Source organism: Vitis vinifera, chromosome 5 (genome assembly GCF_030704535.1).
Source record: "Vitis vinifera cultivar Pinot Noir 40024 chromosome 5, ASM3070453v1".
Taxonomy (NCBI): Eukaryota; Viridiplantae; Streptophyta; class Magnoliopsida; order Vitales; family Vitaceae; genus Vitis; species Vitis vinifera.
Window position 1 is genome coordinate 14,283,903 of NC_081809.1, and position 25,331 is coordinate 14,309,233.

The 25,331-nt window shown below is 37.0% G+C and overlaps 1 protein-coding gene across 1 annotated transcript in view; it reads right to left on the reverse strand.

The window, feature by feature from the left end:
• The window catches only part of LOC104878068 (probable LRR receptor-like serine/threonine-protein kinase At1g53420), a 58,931-nt gene that overhangs the window by 16,379 nt on the left and 17,221 nt on the right, over positions 1-25,331 (reverse strand). Inside the window, exon 7 of the mRNA XM_059736976.1 lies at positions 24,243-24,334. Within this exon, the coding sequence (XP_059592959.1) occupies positions 24,292-24,334 (43 nt within the window). The 3' untranslated portion in view covers positions 24,243-24,291. The remainder of the gene's footprint in view (positions 1-24,242; positions 24,335-25,331) is intronic.

A 25,331-nucleotide genomic window follows, 5' to 3' on the forward strand; every position in this document is an offset into this window, starting at 1 on the left:
TCGAACCTAGGACTCCATCAAAAACTTTGGAACCTAAAAGGACTAAGAACAAACCTTTATAGAAACTAGGATGACATCACAATGATGAGAAACATAAGAAACAAGCAACTAAGCTTAGGTAGAACCTAGCATGGTCCGTAGACGATCGGACACAAAATTAACTCAAATTGGATATAGATAGAACCTAACATGGCATCTCAATGATGAAACTAAACAAAACTAAGAATAAAAATGAATTGAACTATGAATGGCATTCCAGTGATGACCAATCTCGGGAACAAATCATTCTTTATAGATAGAGCATAAGATGACATCCTGATTATGGGGTGAAGGACGAGGGATACCCTAAAAAAACTTAAGGAAGTGGGATGCCCTAAACGATCCCCTTAATAAACTTAATGAGGGGAATTCTCTAAACAAAGTCAAGGAAGGGGGATGCACTAAGCAAATTCAAGCAAGCGGGATGCCCTTAAAAAACCAATGGAAGAACAACATCGTAAATGACCTTTAAGAAGGCAGATTCACTAATCAGACTCAAAGAAAGGGCATGCCACAAACATACTCTACCAATGGGGAGGCCCAATCCCAACATAAGCGGTCATGCTAAAAAAACATCAAAAAATGGAGTTGCGCTAAACAAACTACTAGATGGGTATGCCTTACTAGACTAAAGGAATTAGGAATCTACTTAGTAATCCCTAGGAAAGGGTATGCCCACAAAGAATTGAATGAAGTTGGTTGGCCTAAGTAAACTCTAGGAAAGGGAATGCATTAAAAATCTCAACGAAGATGGATGACCTAAGAAACTCAACGAAAGATGATGGACTAAAGTAAATCAAGGTAGTTTGATAGCCCGATGAATAGGAATGTTCTAAAAAAGTAGAAAAACGGGAAAACCCTAATAACACTCCAGGAAAGAGGATGCCCCAAATAAACTCAATGAAGGGGAACACTCAACAAACTCAAGGAAGGAGGATGTCCTCAACATACTAAAGGAATAGTGTTTACCCTTAAACAAATTCATAGGATGGTGTTCTAATGATGAGAAACAAAAGGAACATATGAATAAGTTTCAATAATTCACAATGGAGGGAAACCAAACGAACGAACACTGAACATAGGACTCCATCGAATTGTTTGGAACCGAAAGGGACTAAGAACAAACTACTACATGGCACTGCTCTACTACACTAAAGGAAGTGGGAGTCTACTAAGTAATCCATAGGAAAGGAACATACGAATAAGCTTAGATAGTTCACAATGATGGGAAAAAAAGGAACGAAAATTGAATATAGGCCGAACCTAGGATTACATCCAAATGCTTGGATCCCAAAGGAACTAAGAGCAAACCTAGGTAGAACCAACTAAGCTTAGGTGGAACCTCAGACGGTATGCAGACAATCTGACATAAAATTAACTCAAATTGGATATAGATAGAACCTAGGATAAAGCCCTAGTGATAAAAAAAATAAGAGGAACAAACGAATAAACGAAGATTAAAACTAGGATAGTAACCCAATGACGGTTAACTAAAGGAATGAAGAATGAACAGATATACAACCAAGAATTATGGTCCAGTGATGATCAATCAAAAGAACCAACGAATTAGCTTATATAGAACACAGGATGGCATCTCAATGATGTGAAACGAAACAAACTAAGAATGAAAATGAATAGAACTATGAATGGCATTCCAATGATGAGCAATCTCGCGAACAAATGATTATGTTTAGACAGAACTTAGGACGACATCTTGATTATGGGGTGAAGGACGAGGCTTACCCTAAAAAAACTTACGCAAATGGGATGCCCTAAACAATCCCCTTAATAAACTTAATGAGGGGAATTCTCTAAATAAAGTCAAGGAAGGGGGATGCACTAAGCAAATTCAAGCAAGCGGGATGCCCTTAAAAAACTAATGGAAGGACAACATCGTAAATGAACTTTAGGAAGGCGTATTCACAAATAAGACTCATAGAAAGGGCATGCCACAAAAAAAAAACTCTACCGATGGGGAGGCCCAATCCCAACAAAAGCAGTTGTGCTAAAAAAACCTCAAAAAATGGAGTTGCGCTAAACAAACTACTAGATGGCTCTGCTCTACTACACTAAAGGAAGTGTGAGTCTGCTAAGTAATCCATAGGAAGGGAACATACGAATAAGCTTATATAGTTCACAATGATGGGAATAAAAGGAACGAAAATTGAATATAGGCTGAACCTAGGATTGCATCCAAATGCTTGGATCCCAAAGGAACTAAGAGCAAACCTAGGTAGAAATTACGGTGACATCACAATGATGAGAAACATAACAAACAACCAACTAAGCTTAGGTGGAACCTAAGACGGTATGCAGACAATCCAGAACAAAATTAACTCATATTGGATATAGATAGAACCTAGGATAAAGTACTAGTGATAAAAAAATAAGAGGAACAAACGAATAAACCTAGATTAAAACTAGGATAGCAACCCAAAGACGGGTAACTAAAGGAATGAAGAATGAAAATATATAGAAACAATAATTATGGTCCAGTGATGAGCAATCAAAAGAACCAACGAATTAGCTTATATAGAACCCAGGATGGCATCTCAATGATGTGAAACTAAACAAACGAAGAATGAAAATGAATAGAACTATGAATGGCATTCCAAAGATGAGCAATCTTGGGAACAAATGATTATGTTTAGATAGAACTTAGGACGACATCTTGATTATGGGGTGAAGGACAAGGCATACCCTAAAAACACTCACGCAAGTGGGATGCCCTACATGATCCCCTTAATAAACTTAATGAGGGGAATTCTCTAAACAAAGTCAAGGAAGGGGGATGCACTAAGCAAATTCAAGCAAGCGGAATGCCCTTAAAAAACTAATGGAAGGACAACATCGTAAATGAACTTTAGGAAGGCGTATTCACAAATAAGACTAATAGAAGGGGCATGCCACAAACAAACTCTACCGATGGGGAGGCCCAATCCCAACAAAAGCGGTTGTGCTAAAAAAACCTCAAAAAATGGAGTTGTACTAAACAAACTACTAGATGGCTTTACTCTACTACACTAAAGGAAGTGGGAGTCTGCTAAGTACTCCATAGGAAAGGAACATACGAATAAGCTTAGATAGTTCACAATGACGGGAAAAAAAGGAACGAAAATTGAATATAGGCCGAACCTAGGATTGCATCCAAATGCTTGGATCCCAAAGGAGCTAAGAGCAAACCTAGGTAGAAATTACGGTGACATCACAATGATGAGAAACATAACAAACAACCAACTAAGCTTAGGTGGAACCTAGGACGGTATGCAGACAATCCAGCACAAAATTAACTCATATTGGATATAGATAGAACCTAGGATAAAGTACTAGTGATAAAAAATAAGAGGAACAAACGAATAAACCTAGATTAAAACTAGGATAGCAACCCAAAGACGGGTAACTAAAGGAATGAAGAATGAAAATATATAGAAACAATAATTATGGTCCAGTGATAAGCAATCAAAAGAACCAACGAATTAGCTTATATAGAACCCAGGATGGCATCTCAATGATGTGAAACTAAACAAACTAAGAATGAAAATGAATAGAACTATGAATGGCATCCCAATGATGAGGAATCTCGGGAACAAATGATTATGTTTAGATAGAACTTAGGACGACATCTTGATTATGGGGTGAAGGATGAGGCATACCCTAAAAAAACTTACGCTAAACGATCCCCTTAATCAACTTAATGAGGGGAATTCTCTAAACAAAGTCAAGGAAGGGGGATGCACTAAGCAAATTCAAGCAAGCGGGATGCCCTTAAAAAACCAATGGAAGGACAACATCGTAAATGAACTCTAGGAAGGCGTATTCACAAATAAGACTCATAGAAAGAGCATGCCACAAACAAACTCTACCGATGGGGAGGCCCAATCCCAACACAAGCGGTTGTGCTAAAAAAACCTCAAAAAATGGAGTTGCGCTAAACAAACTACTAGATGGCTCTGCTCTACTACACAAAGGAAGTGGGAGTCTGCTAAGTAATCCAGAGGAATGGAACATACGAATAAGCGTAGATAGTTCACAATGATGCGAAAAAAAGGAACGAAAATTGAATATACGTCGAACCTAGGACTGCATCGAAATGCTTGGATCCAAAAGGAACTAAGAGCAAACCTAGGTAGAAACTACGGTGACATCACAATGATGAGAAACATAACAAACAACCAACTAAGCTTAGGTGGAACCTAAGATGGTTTGCAAACAATTGGACACAAAATTAACTCAAATTGGATATAGATAGAACCTAGGATAAAGTCCTAGTTATAAAAAATAAGAGGAACAAACGAATATACCTACATTTAAACTAGGATAGTAACCCAATGACGGGTAACTAAAGGAATGAAGAATGAACAGATGTAGAACCTAGAATTGTGGTCGAATGATGAGAAATCAAAAGAACCAACGAATTAGCTTAGATAGAACCCAGGATGGAATCGCGATGATGTTAAACTAAACAAACTAAGAATGAAAATGAATAAAACTATGAATGGCATTCCAATGATGAGGAATCTTGGGAACAAATGATTATGTTTAGACAGAACTTAGGACGACATCTTGATTATGGGGTGAAGGACGAGGCATACCCTAAAAAAACTTACGCTAAACGATCCCCTTAATCAACTTAATGAGGGGAATTCTCTAAACAAAGTCAAGGAACGGGGATGCACTAAGCAAATTCAAGCAAGCAGGATGCCCTTAAGAAACCAATGGAAGGACAACATCGTAAATGAACTTTAGGAAGGCGTATTCACAAATAAGACTCATAGAAAGGGCATGCCACAAACAAACTCTACCTACTAGACTAAAGGAAGTGGGAGTCTGCTAAGTAATCCACAGGAAAGGAACATACGAATAAGCTTAGAAAGTTCACAATGATGGGAAAAAAAGGAACAAAAATTTAATAGAGGCCGAACCTAGGAAATCGCATCCAAATGCTTGGATCCCAAAGGAACTAAGAGCAAACCTAGGTAGAAACTATGGCGGCATCACAATGATGAGAAACATAACAAACAACCAACTAAGCTTAGGTGGAACCTAAGATGGTATGCAGACAATCAGACACAAAATTAACTCAAATTGGATATGGATAGAACCTAGGATAAAGAAAAATAAGAGGAAGAAACAAATAAACGTAGATTAAAACTAGGATAGTAACCCAATGACGGGTAACTAAAGGAATGAAGAATGAACAGATATAGAACCAAGAATTATGGTCCAGTGATGATCAATCAAAAGAACCAACGAATTAGCTTATATAGAACCCAGGATGGCATCTCAATGATGTGAAACTAAACAAACTAAGAATGAAAATGAATAGAACTATGAATGGCATTCCAATGATGAGCAATCTCGCGAACAAATGATTATGTTTAGACAGAACTTAGGACGACATCTTGATTATGGGGTGAAGGACGAGGCTTACCCTAAAAAAACTTACGCAAATGGGATGCCCTAGACGACCCTTAATAAACTTAATGAGGGGAATTCTCTAAACAAAGTCAAGGAAGGGGGATGCACTAAGCAAATTCAAGCAAGCATGATGCCCTTAAAAAACCAATGGAAGGACAACATCGTAAATGAACTTTAGGAAGGCGTATTCACAAATAAGACTAATAGAAGGGGCACGTCACAAACAAACTCTACCGATGGGGAGGCCCAATCCCAACAAAAGCGGTTGTGCTAAAAAAACCTCAAAAAATGGAGTTGTACTAAACAAACTACTAGATGGTTTTACTCTACTACACTAAAGGAAGTGGGAGTCTGCTAAGTACTCCATAGGAAAGGAACATACGAATAAGCTTAGATAGTTCACAATGACGGGAAAAAAAGGAACGAAAATTGAATATAGGCCGAACCTAGGATTGCATCCAAATGCTTGGATCCCAAAGGAACTAAGAGCAAACCTAGGTAGAAATTACGGTGACATCACAATGATGGGAAACATAACAAACAACCAACTAAGCTTAGGTGGAACCTAGGACGGTATGCAGACAATCCAGCACAAAATTAACTCATATTGGATATAGATAGAACCTAGGATAAAGTACTAGTGATAAAAAATAAGAGGAACAAACGAATAAACCTAGATTAAAACTAGGATAGCAACCCAAAGACGGGTAACTAAAGGAATGAAGAATGAAAATATATAGAAACAATAATTATGGTCCAGTGATGAGCAATCAAAAGAACCAACGAATTAGCTTATATAGAACCCTAGATGGCATCTCAATGATGTGAAACTAAACAAACTAAGAATGAAAATGAATAGAACTATGAATGGCATTCCAATGATGAGGAATCTCGGGAACAAATGATTATGTTTAGATAGAACTTAGGACGACATCTTGATTATGGGGTGAAGGATGAGGCATACCCTAAAAAAACTTACGCTAAACGATCCCCTTAATCAACTTAATGAGGGGAATTCTCTAAACAAAGTCAAGGAACGGGGATGCACTAAGCAAATTCAAGCAAGCAGGATGCCCTTAAGAAACCAATGGAAGGACAACATCGTAAATGAACTTTAGGAAGGCGTATTCACAAATAAGACTCATAGAAAGGGCATGCCACAAACAAACTCTACCTACTAGACTAAAGGAAGTGGGAGTCTGCTAAGTAATCCATAGGAAAGGAACATACGAATAAGCTTAGATAGTTCACAATGATGGGAAAAAAAGGAACAAAAATTTAATAGAGGCCGAACCTAGGAAATCGCATCCAAATGCTTGGATCCCAAAGGAACTAAGAGCAAACCTAGGTAGAAACTATGGTGGCATCACAATGATGAGAAACATAACAAACAACCAACTAAGCTTAGGTGGAACCTAAGATGGTATGCAGACAATCAGACACAAAATTAACTCAAATTGGATATGGATAGAACCTAGGATAAAGAAAAATAAGAGGAAGAAACAAATAAACGTAGATTAAAACTAGGATAGTAACCCAATGACGGGTAACTAAAGGAATGAAGAATGAACAGATATAGAACCAAGAATTATGGTCCAGTGATGATCAATCAAAAGAACCAACGAATTAGCTTATATAGAACCCAGGATGGCATCTCAATGATGTGAAACTAAACAAACTAAGAATGAAAATGAATAGAACTATGAATGGCATTCCAATGATGAGCAATCTCGCGAACAAATGATTATGTTTAGACAGAACTTAGGACGACATCTTGATTATGGGGTGAAGGACGAGGCTTACCCTAAAAAAACTTACGCAAATGGGATGCCCTAGACGACCCTTAATAAACTTAATGAGGGGAATTCTCTAAACAAAGTCAAGGAAGGGGGATGCACTAAGCAAATTCAAGCAAGCGGGATGCCCTTAAAAAACCAATGGAAGGACAACATCGTAAATGAACTTTAGGAAGGCGTATCCACAAATAAGACTCATAGAAAGAGCATGCCACAAACAAACTCTACCGATGGGGAGGCCCAATCCCAACACAAGCGGTTGTGCTAAAAAAACCTCAAAAAATGGAGTTGCGCTAAACAAACTACTAGATGGCTCTGCTCTACTACACTAAAGGAAGTGGGAGTCTGCTAAGTAATCCAGAGGAATGGAACATACGAATAAGCGTAGATAGTTCACAATGATGGGAAAAAAAGGAACGAAAATTGAATATACGTCGAACCTAGGACTGCATCGAAATGCTTGGATCCAAAAGGAACTAAGAGCAAACCTAGGTAGAAACTACGGTGACATCACAATGATGAGAAACATAACAAACAACCAACTAAGCTTAGGTGGAACCTAAGATGGTTTGCAAACAATTGGACACAAAATTAACTCAAATTGGATATAGATAGAACCTAGGATAAAGTCCTAGTTATAAAAAATAAGAGGAACAAACGAATATACCTACATTTAAACTAGGATAGTAACCAAATGACGGGTAACTAAAGGAATGAAGAATGAACAGATGTAGAACCTAGAATTGTGGTCGAATGATGAGCAATCAAAAGAACCAACGAATTAGCTTAGATAGAACCCAGGATGGAATCGCGATGATGTTAAACTAAACAAACTAAGAATGAAAATGAATAAAACTATGAATGGCATTCCAATGATGAGCAATCTTGGGAACAAATGATTATGTTTAGACGGAACTTAGGACGACATGTTGATTATGGGGTGAAGGACGAGGCATACCCTAAAAAACTTACACAAATGGGATGCCCTAAACGTCCCTTAATAAACTTAATGAGGGGAATTCTCTAAACAAAGTCAAGGAAGGAGGATGCACTAAGCAAATTCAAGCAAGCGGGATGCCCTTAAAAAACCAATGGAAGGACAACATCGTAAATGAACTTTAAGAAGGCGTATTCACAAATAAGACTCATAGAAAGGGCATGCCACAAACAAACTCTACCAAAGGAATGAAGAATGAACAGATATAGAACCAAGAATTATGGTCCAATGATGAGCAATCAAAAGAACTAACGAATTAGCTTAGATAGAACCCAGGATGGCATCTCAATGATGTGAAACTGTTTAAACTAATAATGAAAATGAATAGAACTGTGAATGGCGTTCCATTGATGAGGAATCTTGGGAACAAACGATTATGTTTAGATAGAATCTAGGATGGCATCAAGAATATGGTGTGAAGGACGAGGGATACCCTAAACAAACCTAAGGAAGTGGGATGCCCTAAATAAACTTAATGAAGGGAATTCTCTTAACAAAGTCAAGGAAGGGGGATGCTCTAAGCAAATTCGAGTAAGCCGGATGCCCTTAAAAAGCCAATGGAAGAAGAATGTTGTAAATGAACATTAAGAAGGGGTAGTCACTAATAAAACTCATAGAAAGGGCATGCCACAAAGAAAGTCTACCAAGGGGGATGCCCAATCCCAACAAACGTGGCTGTGATAAGCAAACTACTGGATGGAGATGCCCTACTACACTAAGGAAGTGGGAGTCTTCTTAGTAAGCCCTTGGAAAGGGTATCCCTAAAAGAATTGAAGGAAGGTTGTTGGTCTAAAAAAACTCTTAGGAAAGGGAATGAGTTAAAAATCTCCATGAAGATGGATGGCCTAAGAAACTGAAGGAAGGGTGATGGACTAAAGTAAATCAAGGTAGTTTGATAGTCCAATGATCAGAAATGTCCGAAAAACATAGAGGAATGGACAAACCCTTATAACTCTAGAGGAAAGAGGATGCGTTAAATAAACTCAATGAAGGGGATGCCCGAAAACAACTCAAGGAAGGAGGATGCCTTGAAGATACTCAAGGAATAGTGCATACGCTTAAACAAACTCATAGGATGGAATGCTCATTATGAGAAACAAAAGGAAAATACGAATAACCATAGATAACTCAAAATGATGGGAAACCAAAGAAATGAACAATGAACATATGCCGAACCTAAGATTGGATCAAAATGTTTAGAACCCAAAGGCACTAAGAACAAACCTAGATAGAAACTAGGATGACATCATAATGATGAGAAACATAACAAACAATCAACTAAGCTTAGGTAGAACCTAGGATGGTATACAGACAATCGAACACAAAATTAACTCAAATTGGATATAAATAGAACCTATGATGACTTCCTAATGATGAGAAATAAGAGGGAACAAACAAATAAACTCGTTTAAAACCAGGATAGTAACCCAATGACAGGTAACTAAAGGAACTAAGAATAAACAGAGATAGAGCCAAGAATTATGGTCCAATGATGAGCAATCAAAAGAACAAACGAATTAGCTTAGAGAGAACATAGGATGGCATCTCAATGATGTGAAACTAAACAAACTAAGAATGAAAATGAATAGAACTATGAATGGCGTTCCAATGATGAGAAATCTCAGGAACAAATGATTATGGGGTGAAGGACGATGGATACCCTAAACAAACTTAAGGAAGAGGGATGCCCTAAACGATTCCCTTAATAAACTTAATGAAGGCAATTCTCTAAACAAAGTCAAGGAAGAGGGATTCTCTAAGCAAATTCGAGTAAGCGGGATGCCCATGAAAAAAGCCAATGGAAGAAGAACGGTGAAAATGAACATTAAAAAGGGGGATTCACTAATAAGAGTCATAGAAAGGGCTTGCCACAAACAAACTCTAGCAAGGGGGATGCCCAATCCAAACAAAAGTGGTTGTGCTAAAAAACCTCAAGAAATGGAGTAGCACTAAAAAAAACTAATTGATGGGGATGCCCTACTACACTACAGGAAGTGGGAATTTGCTAAGTAATTCCTAGGAAAGAGTATGCCCTTAAAGAATTAAAGGAAGTTGGTTGGGCTAAACAAACTCTAGGAAAGGGAATGATTTAAAAATCTTCATGAAGATGGATGACCTAAGAAATTGAGGGAAGGGAATGTCCTAAAAAAATAGAGGAATGGGAATAACCTAATAACACTCAAGGAAAGAGGATGCCCTAAATAAACTCAATGAAGGAGAATACCCTAAACAAACTTAAGGAAGAGGATGCCCAAAAACAACTCAAGCAAGGAGGATGGCGTACCTTTAAACAAACTCATAGGATGGCGTCCTAATTATGAGAAACCAAAGGAACATACAAATAGGCCTAGATAGTTCATAATGATGGGAAACCAAAGGAACAAACAATGAACATAGGTCGAACCTAGGATTGCATCCAAATGTTTGGAACCTAAAGGAACTAAGAACAAACCTAGATAGAAAGTAGGATGACATCACAATGACAAGAAACATAACAAAGAAACTTAAAACTAGGATATAGATTGAAACTGAGCTTTGGTAGAACCTAGGATGGTATGCAGACTATCGGACACAAAATTAATTCAAATTAGATATAGATTGAACCTAGGATGACGTCCTAGTGATGAGAAATAAGAGGGAACAAATGAATAAACTTAGATTAAAACTAGGATAGTAACCCAAAGACAGGTAACTAAACGAACTAACAATGAACCAAGAATTATGGTCCAATGATGAGCAATCAAAAGAACAGACGAATTAGCTTAGATAAAACCTTGGATGGCTTTTCAACGATGTGAAATTAAACAAACTAAGAATGAAAATGAATAGAACTATGAATGGCATTCCAATGATGAGGAATCTCAAGAACAAATGATTATGTTTAGATAGAACATACATCCTGATTATGGGGTGAAGGACGAAGGATACCCTAAACCAACTTAAGGAAGTGGGATGCTCTTAATAAACTTAATGAAGGGAATTCTCTAAACAAAGTCAAGGAAGGGGGATGCTCTAGGCAAATTCGAGTAAGCTGGATGCCCTTAAAAAGCCAATGGAAGAAGAACGTCGTAAATGAACATTAAGAAGGGGGATTCACTTATAAGACTCATAGAAAGGGCATGCCACAAAAAAATTCTACCAAGGGGAATGCCCAATCCCAAAAAAAACGGTTGTGCTAAAAAACCTCAAGAAAAGGAGTTGCAATAAACAAACTACTAGATGGGGATGCCCTACTTAAAGGAAGTGGGAGTCTGCTAAGTAATCCCTAGGAAAGGGTATGGTCAAAAAGAATTAAAGGAAGTTGGTTGGTCTAAACAAACTCTAGGAAAGGGAATGAATTAAAAATCTCCATGAAGATGGATGACCTAAGAAACTGAAGGAAGGGTGATGGACTAAAGTAAATAAAGGTAGTTTCATAACCCAAGGAACAGGAATGCCCTAAGAAAATAGTGGAATGGGCATACCCTTATAACACTCAGAGAAAGAGGATGCCCTAAAGAAACCTAGTGAAAGGGAATACCCAAAACAAACTTAAGGAAGGAATGCCAAAAAACAACTCAAGGAAGAAGGACGTCCTGAACGTACCAAAGGAATAGTGCATATGCTTAAGAAAAAATCATAGGATAGCATCCTAATTATCAGAAACCAAAGGAACATATCAATAAGCTTAGATAGATCACAATGATGGGAAACAGAAGGAATGAACAATGAACATAGGCCGAACCTAGGATTGGATCCTAATGTTTGAACCCAAAGGCACTAAGAACAAACCTAGATAGAAACTAGGATGATATCACAATGACGAGTAACATAACCAATAATCAACTAATCTTAGGTAGAACCTAGGATGGTATGTAGACGATCAAACACAAAATTAACTCAAATTGGATATAGAACCTAGGATGACATCCTAGTGATGAGAAATAAGAGGGAACAAACGAATAAACTCATATTAAAACTAGGATAGCAACCCAATGACGGGTAACTAAAGGAACTAAGAATAAACAGAGATAGAACCAAGAATTATGGTCCAATGATGAGCAATCAAGAGAACAAATGAATTAGCTTAAATAGAACCTAGGATGGCATCTCAACGACATGAAACTAAACAAACTAACAATGAAAATGAATAGAACTACGAATGGTGTTCCAATGATGAGGAATCTCGGGAACACATGATTATGTTTAGATAGAACTTAGAATGCCATCCTGATTATGGGGTGAAGGACGAAGGATACCCTAAACCAACTTAAGGAAGTGGGATGCCCTAAAGGATGCCCTTAATAAACTTAATGAAGGGAATTCTCTAAACAAAGTCGAGGAAAGGGGATGCTCTAAGAAAATTCGAGTAAGTGGGATGCCCTTAAAAAGGCAATGGAAGAAGAACGTTGTAAATGAACATTAAGAAGGGGGATTCACTAATAAGACTCATAGAAAGGGCATACCACAAACAAACTCTACCAAGGGGGATGCCCAATCTCAACAAAAACGGTTGAGCTAAAAAACCTCAAGAAATGGAGTTGCACTAAACAAACTACTAGATGGGGATGTCCTACTACACTAAAGGAAGTGGGAGTCTGCTAAGTAATACCTAGGAAAGGGTATGCCCTAAAAGAATTGAAGGAAGTTGGTTGGTGTAAACAAACTCTAGGAAAGGGAATGAATTAAAAATCTCCATGAAGATGGATGACCTAAGAAACTGAAGGAAGAGTGATGGACTAAAGTAAATCAAGGTAGTTTGATAGCCCAATGAACAGGAATGCCCTAAAAAAATAGTGGAATTCGAATACCCTTATAACACTCAAGGAAAGAGGATGCCCTAAATAAACCTAATGAAGGGGAATACCGAAAACAAACTTAAGGAAGGAATGCCAAAAAACAACTCAAGGAAGGAGGACGTCCTGAACGTACCCAAGGAATAGTGCATACGCTTAAGAAAAACTCATAGGATGGCGTCCTAATTATCAGAAACCAAAGGAACATATCAATAAGCTTAGATAGTTCACAATGATGGGAAACCGAAAGAACGAACAATGAACATAGGACGAACCTAGGATTGGATCCTAATGTTTGAACCCAAAGGCACTAAGAACAAACCTAGATAGAAACTAGGATGATATCACAATGACGAGTAACATATAACAAACAATCAACTAACCTTAGGTAGAACCTAGGATGGTATGTAGACGATCAAACACAAAATTAACTCAAATTGGATATAGAACCTAGGATGACATCATAATGATCAGAAATAAGAGCAAACAAACGAATAAACTCATATTAAAACTAGGATAGCAACCCAATGACGGGTAACTAAAGGAACTAAGAATAAACAGAGATAGAACCAAGAATTATGGTCCAATGATGAGCAATCAAGAGAACAAATGAATTAGCTTAGATAGAACCTAGGATGGCATCTCAACGACATGAAACTAAACAAACTAACAATGAAAATGAATAGAACTACGAATGGTGTTCCAATGATGAGGAATCTCAGGAACACATGATTATGTTTAGATAGAACTTAGAATGCCATCCTGATTATGGGGTGAAGGACGAAGGATACCCTAAACCAACTTAAGGAAGTGGGATGCCCTAAAGGATGCCCTTAATAAACTTAATGAAGGGAATTCTCTAAACAAAGTCGAAGATGCTCTAAGAAAATTCGAGTAAGTGGGATGCCCTTAAAAAGCCAATGGAAGAAGAACATTGTAAATGAACATTAAGAAGGGGGATTCACTAATAAGACTCATAGAAAGGGCATGCCACAAACAAACTCTACCAAGGGGGATGCCCAATCTCAACAAAAACGGTTGAGGTAAAAAACCTCAAGAAATGGAATTGCAGTAAACAAACTACTGGATGGGGATGTCCTACTACACTAAAGGAAGTGGGAGTCTGCTAAGTAATACCTAGGAAAGGGTATGCCCTAAAAGAATTGAAGGAAGTTGGTCGGTGTAAATAAACTCTAGGAAAGGGAATGAATTAAAAATCTCCATGAAGATGGATGACCTAAGAAACTGAAGGAAGAGTGATGGACTAAAGTAAATCAAGGTAGTTTGATAGCCCAATGAACAGGAATGCCCTAAAAAAATAGTGAAATGCGAATACCCTTATAACACTCAAGGAAAGAGGATGCCCTAAATAAACCTAATGAAGGGGAATACCGAAAACAAACTTAAGGAAGGAATGCCAAAAAACAACTTAAGGAAGGAGGACGTCCTGAACGTACCCAAGGAATAGTGCATACGCTTAAGAAAAACTCATAAGATGGCGTCCTAATTATCAGAAACCAAAGGAACATATCAATAAGCTTAGATAGTTCACAATGATGGGAAACCGAAGGAACGAACAATGAACATAGGCTGAACCTAGGATTGGATCCTAATGTTTGAACCCAAAGGCACTAAGAACAAACCTAGATAGAAACTAGGATGATATCACAATGACGAGTAACATAACCAATAATCAACTAATCTTAGGTAGAACCTAGGATGGTATGTAGACGATCAAACACAAAATTAACTCAAATTGGATATAGAACCTAGGATGACATCCTAGTGATGAGAAATAAGAGGGAACAAACGAATAAACTCATATTAAAACTAGGATAGTAACCAAATGACTGGTAACTAAAGGAACTAAGAATAAACAGAGATAGAACAAGGAATTATGGTCCAATGATGAGCAATCAAAAGAACAAATGAATTAGCTTAGATAGAACCTAGGATGAAATCTCAACGACGTGAAACTAAACAAACTAAAAATGAAAATGAATAGAACTATGAATGGCGTTCTAATGATGAGGAATTTCGGGAACACATGATTATGTTTAGATAGAATCTAGGATGACATCCTGATTATGGGGTGAAGGACGAAGGCTACCCTAAACCAACTTAAGGAAGTGGGATGCCCTAAATGATGCCCTTAATAAACTTAATGAAGAGAATTCTCTAAACAAAGTCAAGCACGGGGGGGGGGAGGGTGCTCTAAGCAAATTCGAGTAAGCGGTATGCCCTTAAAAAGCCAATGGAAGAAGAACGTCGTAAATGAATATTAAGAAGGGGGATTCACTAATAAGACTCATAGAAAGGGCATGCCACAAACAAACGCTACCAAGGGGGATGCCCAATCCCATCAAAATCAGTTGTGCTAAAAAACCTCAAGAAATGGAGTTGCGCTAAACAAACTACTAGATGGGGATGCCCTACTACACTAAAGGAAGTGGGAGTCTGCTACATAATCCCTAGGAAAGGGTATGCCTTAACAAAATTGAAGGAAGTTGGTTGGTCTAAACAAACTCTAGGATAGGGATTGAATTAAAAATCTTCATGAAGATGGATGACGTAAGAAACTTAAAGAAGGGTGATGGACTAAGTAAATCAAGGTAGTTTGATAGCCCAATGAACATGAATATCCTTTAAAAAAAATAGAGGAATGGGAATACCCTTATAACACTCAAGGAAAGAGGATGCCCTAAATAAACTCAATGAAGGGGAATACCCTAAACAAACTTAAGGAAGGGGATGCCCAAAAACAACTCAAGGAAGGAGGATGTCCTGCACATACTCAAGGAATAGGGAATACCCTTCAACAAACTCAAGAAAGGGAGATGTGCTAAACATACTGAAGGATGCAGGTATAATATAAACAAACGCAAGGAATAGGAATTCTACAAAGAAAGGGATGGGGAGGAGGAGATGCCTTAATAACATTAAAGAAAAAGGGGATGATCTAAACATAGATAAGGAAGGTGGATGCCATAAATTAATTGAATGAAGGGGGATGTTTTAAACAAAATATGGAAAAAGAAGCCTTAATAAGATTCGATTAAATCACATTCCCTATATGAACTAAAGGAAGGTTCATGCATTAAAGAAACACAAAAGATGAGGTTGCCCTAAATAAACTCTACGATGGAGGATGCCCTAAACAAATTCAAAAGAAGGCGTTGCCGTTAGGAAACTCATGGAAGGTGTGTTTCACTTCTGCTTCGGTCTTCGACCTTAAGTCTTTCCTAGAGTTCCACTCTGTATCAGGTATTCTACTTCAACGTTTCTAGGGTTCCACCCTTTGTGAAGGTGCTTCGGGCCCTTTGGGTCCTTTAGACAAAGGAAAGGGGAAAAAACTAGCATAACCTATCGGAGGGCTGATACAATAATAACCCTTTAGCTCTTATGCTCATTATCCTAGGCAATATGATATGCACTTTAGGGCATCCTCAAGATATGTTTTCAAATACTGCTATAAAATTACAACCCATCTTTGCTCAATGGATACAAAACACCCATGCCCTAGCACACGCTAATAAGACTCAAGAATGGGGGTTGCCTTAAACATAATCAAATGGTGATGCCATAAGTAACTCTAAGAATCGGGTTGTCCTAAACAAACTCTAGGAAGGGGGATGCACCAAAAAAATTCCCAAGGAAGAGGGCACAAAAACTAAACAAACTCAAGGAATAGATATTCTATAAAGAAACTAAGGGACAATGGGATGTCTTAATAAGACTCAAGGAAGGGGGATGCCCTAAACAAAGACATGGAAGGAGAAGGTTGCAAACAAACTTAAAGAAGGGGATGTGCTAACAAGACTCAATGAAGTGGGATGCCCAAAAATTTGAAACCAAATGAACTAAAATTAAGCACAGATAAAACCTAGGATGATATCTCAATGATGAGAAACTAAAAGAACAAAGAAATAAGCTTAGGAAAACCTTAGGAAGTTAGAATGACCAATGACAGAACCTAGGACGGCGTCCTAATTATGAGAAACCAAAGGAACATACAAATAAGCTTAGATAGTTCACAATGATAGGAAACCAAAGGAACGAACAATGAACATAGGCTAAACCTAGGACTGCATCCAAATGTTTGGAAATGAGAAACAAAGGAACATACGAATAAGCTTAGGTAGTTCACAATGGTGGGAAACCAAAGGAATGAACAATGAACATAGGTTGAACCTAGGATTGCATCCAAATGTTTAGAACCCAAAGGAACTAAGAACAAACCTAGATAGAAACTAGGATGACGTCACAATGATGAGAAACATAACAAACAACCAACTAAGCTTAGGTAGAACCTAGGATGGTATGCAAATGATCGGACACAAAATTAACTCAAATTGGATATAGATAGAACCTAGTTAGACGTCCTAGTGATGAGAAATAAGAGGGAACAAACGAATAAACTCATATTAAAACTAGGATAGTAACCCAATGACGGGTAACTAAAGGAACTAACAATGAACAGAGATAGAACCAAGAATTATGGTCCAATGATGAGCACTCAAAAGACAAACGAATTAGCTTAGATAGAACCTAGGATGACATCTCAACGATGTGAAACTAAACAAACTAAGAATGAAAATGAATAGAACAATGAATGGCGTTTCAATGATGAGGAATCTCGAGAACAAATGATTATGTTTATATAGGAACATAGGATGACATCTTGATTATGGGGTGAAGGACGAAGGATACCCTAAACCAACTTAAGGAAGTGGGATGCCCTAAAGGATGCCCTTAATAAACTTGATGAAGGGAATTCTCTAAACAAAGTCAAGGAAGGGGGATGCTCTAAGCAAATTCGAGTAAGCGGGATGCCCTTAAAAAGCCAATGGAAGAAGAACGTTGTAAATGAATATTAAGAAGGGGGATTCACTAATAAGACTCATAGAAAGGGCATGCCACAAACAAACACTACCAAGGGGGATGCCCAATCCCATCAAAATCAGTTGTGCTAAAAAACCTCAAGAAATGGAGTTGCGCTAAACAAACTACTAGATGGGGGATGCCCTACTACACTAAAGGAAGTGGGAGTCTACTAAGTAATCCCTAGGAAAGGGTATGCCCTAACAAAATTGAAGGAAGTTGGTTGGTCGGTCTAAACAAACTCTAGGAAAGGGATTGAATTAAAAATCTTCATGAAGATGGATGACGTAAGAAACTTAAAGAAGGGTGATGGACTAAGTAAATCAAGGTAGTTTGATAGCCCAATGAACATGAATATCCTTTTAAAAAAAATATAGAGGAATGGGAATACCCTTATAACACTCAAGGAAAGAGGATGCCCTAAATAAACTCAATGAAGGGGAATACCCTAAACAAACTTAAGGACATACTCAAGGAATAGGAATAGGGCATACCCTTAAACAAACTCAAGAAAGGGGGATGTGCTAAACATACTCAAGGATGTGGGCATAACCTAAACAAATGCAAGGAATAGCTACAAAGAAACTATGGGATGGGTAGGAGGAGATGCCTTAATAACATTGAAGAAAATGGGATGATCTAAACATAGATTAGGAAGGTGGATGCCATAAATTAACTGAATGAAGGGGGATGCCTTAAACAAAATAATGGAAAAAGATGCCTTAATAAGACTCGATGAAATCACATTCCCTAAATGAACTCAAAGAAGGTCCATGCATTAAAGAAACAAAAAAGATGAGGTTGCCCTATATAAACTCAACGATGGAGGATGCCCTAAAACAACTCAAAAAAAGGCATTGCCATTAGGAACTTCATGGAAGGGGAATGCGCTAAGAAGACTCAAGGATGGGGGTTCCCTTAAACATAATCAAATGAGGGGATGCCATAAGTAACTCTAAGAATTAGTTTGCCCTAAACAAACTCTAGGAAGGGGGATGCACTAAAAAAATTCTCAAGGAAGAGGGCACAAACACTAAACAAACTCGAGGAATAGATATTCTATAAAGAAACTAAGGGATAGTGGGACATCTTAATAAGACTCAAGGAAGGGGGATGCCTTAAACAAAGATATGGGGGGAGAATGTTGTAAACAAACTCAAAGAAGTGATGTGCTAACAAGACTCAATGAAGGGGGATGTGCTAATGAAACTCAAAGAAGGGGGATTCTCTTAACAAAATTTGGGAAGGGGATGTCATTAACAAACTCAAGGAAGGGGGATGCTCTAAACAAACTCTTGGAAAGGGAATGAATTTCAAAATTTCCATGAAAAATAATGACCTAAGAAACTAAAGCAAGGGTGACGCCCTAATGAAACTCAAGGGAGTGGGATGGCCTAAGGAAACTCAAGGAACATGGATGCATAAAACAAACTAAAGGAAGGGGGATGCCCTATTAAAACTCGAGGAAAGCGGACGCTGTAAACAAACTCTAAGAAGGGAAATGCTCTAGACAAACTCAACAAAGGGAGATGTGCCAAAAAAAAATTTCTCAAAAAAGGGGAGGGGCTTAACAAACTCCAAGAGGTAGATGCACTATGAATCTTAAGGAAGTGGGAGTGCACTAAATCAACTCTTAGAAGGGGGGTGCCACAAACTCAAGCAAGGGGGATCCTTTACACAAACTCCAAAAAGGAGAATGAATTAAACAATCTTCATGAAAAGAGACTAAGAAACTTAAGGAAGGTGAAGCCCTAAAGTAACTCAAGGGAAAGGGGTGCCCTAAGAAACTCAAGGAACGAGGATGCCCTAAACAAACTAATGGAAGGGGGATTCCTTAATAACAGTTTAGGAAGGGAGATGCCCTAGTAACACTCAATGAAGGGGGATTCCCTAAACATACTCAAGGATGGGGAATGCCTTAAACAAACTAAAGTAAGGCGGATCCCATAAACAAAGTCAAGGAAGGGGGATGCCACACACTAACTCAAGGAAGGGGGATGCCCAAGTGGAATGCCATAACTAAGTGAAGGAAGGGGAATGCCATTATAAGACTTGAGTATGGGAGATGCCCTAAACAAAGTCACTGAAGGAATATATCCTAAACAAACTGGAGAAAGGAAGATGTCCTAAACAAACTCCAAGAGGGTATACCATAAACCAACTCAAGGGGTAGGGGGACGTCGTAGAAAACTAATGAAAGGGGGATGTGCTAATAACAGTGATGGAAAGTAATTGTCATAGACAAACTCCAAGAAAGGGGATTCCCTAGACAAACTCAATGAAGGGAGATGCGCTAAAAATATATAGAAAATGGGAGGTGTTGAACAAACTATAGGATGTGCATGCCCTATAAAACTCAAGAAAGTGGGGGTGCACTAAATCAACTATTGAAAGGGGGATGTCCTAAACAAACTTAAGGAAAGGGGATGCTCTACACAAAGTCCAGGAAAGGGAATGAACTAAACAATCTCCATGAAGAGGATTGACCTAAGAAACTCAAGAAAGGGAGATGCCCTAATGCAACTTAAGAAATAGGGATGCCCTAAACAAACTAAAGGAAGGGGAATGCCCTAAACAAATTCATGGAATGACAATACTTTAAACAAACTAAAGGAAAGGGGATGTCCAAGAGAAAATCAAGGAAGGAGGGGATTCCCCACAAGAACTAAAGGAAAGGATGCCTTAATGAAACTCTATGCCATAAACAAATTCAAGGACACGGGATGTCCTTAAAAAACTCTAAGAAAGTGGATGCCCTATAAAACTTAACAAAGTGGGAGTGCACTGAATAAACACTTAGTAGGGATGGCTTTAAACAAATTCAACTAAGGCGAATGCTCTACACAAACTCTAGGAAGGGGATGAACTAAACAATCTCCATGAAGAGGAATGACCTAAGAATGTGAAGGAAGGGTGATGCACTAAGGAAACTAAAGGAACCCCATGGCCCAGGCAAACTAAAGGAAGGGGGTGTCATGATAACACTCGGGGAAAATGGATGCCCTAAAAAAACTCAAGGAAGGGGGATGCTAAAAAAAAACTAAAAGAAAAGGGGATGTCCTAAACAAAGTCAAGGAAGGGAGATTCCCTAATAATAATCAAGGAAATGGGATGACCTAAACAAACTAAGGGTAGGGGATGCCTTAAAGAAACTCTAGGAAAGGTGATGTCATAAACAAAATTAGGAAATAAGGATGAATTGAAAAAAGAAAACTCCATGAAGAGGGATGATGTAACATCTAGTACTAATGAATTAAATAGGCGATAATGATTATCTTAGTACTTAACTTTAAACGTGCTTAATTAAATATTAAAACTAGTTTAGTGTTAATCCTATTTAATTATGAATTAAAGTTTGATTAAGGTTAATTGAGATTAGTTAATGACCTAAGCATGCTTATTAGATTCTTAGGGACTGATTAGGGTTATGAAAACCTAAAGGACTAATGGGCAATTATGGGTTTTATTTTTGATAACTTAAAGGACTAAAGTGCAAAATTGGGAAATTGAAGTTAGTGGAATGCCACCTCATACTTGGGTGGATTGGTGGTAGCCATGTGGCCTACCACCTCGTGCTTGGTTGCATGGAGACCCCTTTAAAAGCAGCTACAACTCGTTTTGCACCAGTTCACCTATAGTAACTTGGGTTAGAGAGAGGATCTAGAGAGAGAAAGTGTAGATTTGAGGTAAGCAAGTTGTTCAATTTTGTAATTTTCATTTATTTTGGTTCCTAATGGCATGCTGAAAAGAATTAACAGTAAAATTTGAGTAAATGTTGAGTATAATTAGCTATAAACCCATTTTAGTTAAAAATCACAATTAATTAAAGATGAAAGTATTTTAGCTTAAGTATTTTATTAATGGCAAGATCAGCATGAATCTTTGTTTAATTTGGTTTGACTGGAAAAAAAATTAGCAAACATGTAATTAGTTAGGTTGTTTGGACACTTGGGATTTGTTAATAGGCTAGGCTTTAAGAAAATCAAAAGAATTAGTGTTTGGTAATTAATTGGGGAATATGAGCATTAAAAAAATTTAACAATAGTAAGTTGTAAAAAATTAGTAAGAAAGGAAAATTTCATAAGTTTTAATTAAATAAATTTTAATGGTTAGAAAACCTAAATTATGTTGTGTCATTTCAGTTCCTCGTAATAGGCAAAGATCACCTACATAAAATAAACACAAAAAGGAAACTCATGTAAGGTAGGGAATTTTATGCTATTCTATGGTGTATCTGATTTCTTTCCTTGAATCATTTGTTGGAATTTCATGTTATTTTTATGATTTCATAAAATATTTTAATGTGTCATTGCATCTCGATTTATTGCATTAAAATGTTACCATGATATTGGAATGTATATTGGTATGAAGATTCATGGTTCTATGTTGTAGAAATGTCATTTTCATGTGTGGTTGCATTGCACAAAGGATATGGAATTATCACAGGATGATATTCAGAGAATTGATTGGTGGGAAGTGTTTATGTGATGCTACAGGTATTATCATTTGATATATTGTTTATATTGGACCGTGGGTCCTTGGGTGAAAGTCCCTAAAGCCCTTGAGGAAGACACTCCGATGTGGGTGTATGGGGTTAGTCCTACCCTTGGGTTTTAGTTCCTAAAGACACAGGATTGATCCTGCCCTTGGTATGAGTCTCAAAAGACACGGGGTATGACTTGACCTTGGGTGATGTCCCAGAATAGTCATTATTATATTAATCGAGTATCTTGTGGAGCACCGATATTTGATGTGTAGATTGGTGGGGGTTAGCAGTTTATCAGTTGTGAAAGGATGGATGAGGAAAAGCAAAGATGAAACTAGCAAAAACACATGCATACATGTTTGACATAATTACACATTTGTTAATGGTTATAAAATGTTTATCATGCATGCTATTAAACATTTAATTCAAGGTTTTTAAGGGTATGCTTAGGATGGTTATAAACGTTCCTACTGAGTTGTGAACTCACCTTATCCCTTCCACCTCTAGATGCAGGTCAGAAGACCTATGCAGAAAATAATGCTTGAGCAATACTTTACTGTGATTGGATGCTATTTGTTCGCATTGAAAGTCTTTTGAGGCCTTGCCTTTTGTATCAAAGACTGAATCTTTTTGTAGGAATGATGTAATATATATATTTGTCAGGTACACTTGTAGTATGGGCTACCCATAGTGAACAATGGGGTTTTGGTATACGTAAATTAATGTAGTACAAGTTTCTTTTGTGATACAAAACATATTTTATTAACTATAGTAATAAAGTTTAATACAAGATGTACTCTTTATAACAAGTTTTGAGTATCCTCTTTTTGCACAAAATCAAGCAGAAACTCAGCATTTAAATTTTTGAGAGCTCTTATACTTTATTCGAGTATTAATTGTTTAGTTTGAAGAATAACAAAAACCGGGGTGTGACAGATGACCTAAGAAAATAAAGGAAGGGTGATTCCCTAATTTAACTCAAAGGAATAGGATGACTTATGGAAACTCCAAGAAAGGAGATGCCTTAAACAAATTAAAGGAAGGTGGATGCCCTAATAAAGGGAAATGACCTAAATAAACTAAAGGAAAGGGTGATGCTAAACAAACTTAATGAAGGGGAATGAGTTAAACAAACTAAAGGAAAGGGAGATGTCCTAAACAAACTATGGGGGATGCCCAAAAAAAAACCTCAAGGAAAAGGGGGTGCCCTAAACAATGTTAAGGATGGGGGGTACTCTAATCAAACTGAATGAAAGAAGGTGCCATAAACAAAGTCTAGGAAGGGGGTTACTATGGACTTGCATTTCTCACTTGCGTCCCCACTCGACAACGAGACTCATTTTTTATTTGTGAAAATTTGATATTTTATTAAAATTTGGAGTTCTCATGCCACTTATTTTTATTTTTTTATAGGAAAAATATTATAAGAAATTAAAACCCTAAGAAAAATGACACCTTAAACTTTTGAAAAAACATGCCTTTGAAATAATAAACCCAAGTCTAGGTCCAATAATCAGGTTACTTAAGTTGAGGGAAGTAAGACAATTAAGTTATTAATAGAGGGAATCAAGGAAGACTAATGGTGATTACTTAAATTCCAATAACATATTAAGCATGCTAAACAAATAATTCAAGTTAGACCATAAAGGAAGAGTAAGATGCGTAGGACTGCAATTTAAAGTGCTATTACAATATACTGAAGTTAATTCAAACAACAAAATATATAGCATGCATCTCATCAGCAAAAATCAAACAAACATCAAGGCACTCAGCGCCAATATCAAACATGGTATGGTTCACACAAAACATTTCATATGTAACTAAAAAGAAGTGAATGGTGGAGAGTGTACCTGAAGAGCATATCTTTAACGCAATGCACTTTCAATACAAATGGAGAAGCTAGGATAAAAGATGATGACAAGCAATTACGAGAGCATAATATCTGCATGGCATGAACTTACAAAGACATCAGCTATACAAGGTATATAACCAACTAAATAAATCAACTTTGGGAAAAGCTTTTTCGATGCAAATAACATTCTAGAATCAATTTCAAGAAGTGAGTAACATCACACAATTGTGGAAAAAAAAAAAATTAATACACTCCAAAAATAATTAAAACAAATTTTCAAACTAAAAGGTCATTAGCTAAGTTGAAACTGGTAGCAAGGATAAATTTTAAAATATCTTTTATGTAGGGTTGTGTCAAATCTTCATTCAATATTCCATAACCCATACATCCTCAACCTCAAGTGAAAAAGATTACCAAAGCCAAGGACATTCCCATTAGTTTGGGGGCACAAGTTCAAACTTATGCAAAATAAAAACAAAGTTTTTGGAAAACCAAAAAGAGAATGCAACTTGTATGAAATGAGTTGCATGTTTTTAAAAGAAAGTGAGATTTTTGCCCTAAACCTAAAAACAAATTTTCTTTTAAAGTCCTTAAATGATTCAAATACTTTTGAAAATGATTCAAATCCTTTTGAAAATGATTCAAATCCTTTTGAAAATGATTCAAATCCTTTTGAAAATGATTCAAATCCTTTTGAAAATGATTCAAATCCTTTTGAAAATGATTCAAATCCTTTTGAAAATGATTCAAATCCTTTTGAAAATAATTTAAATTATTTTTTTTTAAAAAAATTGATTTTAGGAGGAGAAAAAAAGGAACTAAGAAAATTAAAGAAATTCCGAACAAAAGACCTAAAAGTTGGGATTTTTTATTCATAACTTAAAACAATTTGAAAAGAAAGGAAAAATCAACTTAGACCTTCTTTTTGGCTACCTTTTCATTCATGATGGAGAAAAGATCTTTTTTTGTAAAAGAAATTTTGACTCAAAAATCTATTAAGTTTTTTCTAAAGAATAACAAGCTCTCAAAGGTAAATAATCAAACATCATGAATTTTTAACTAAGGTAGCATTCAAAGAACTTTAGAA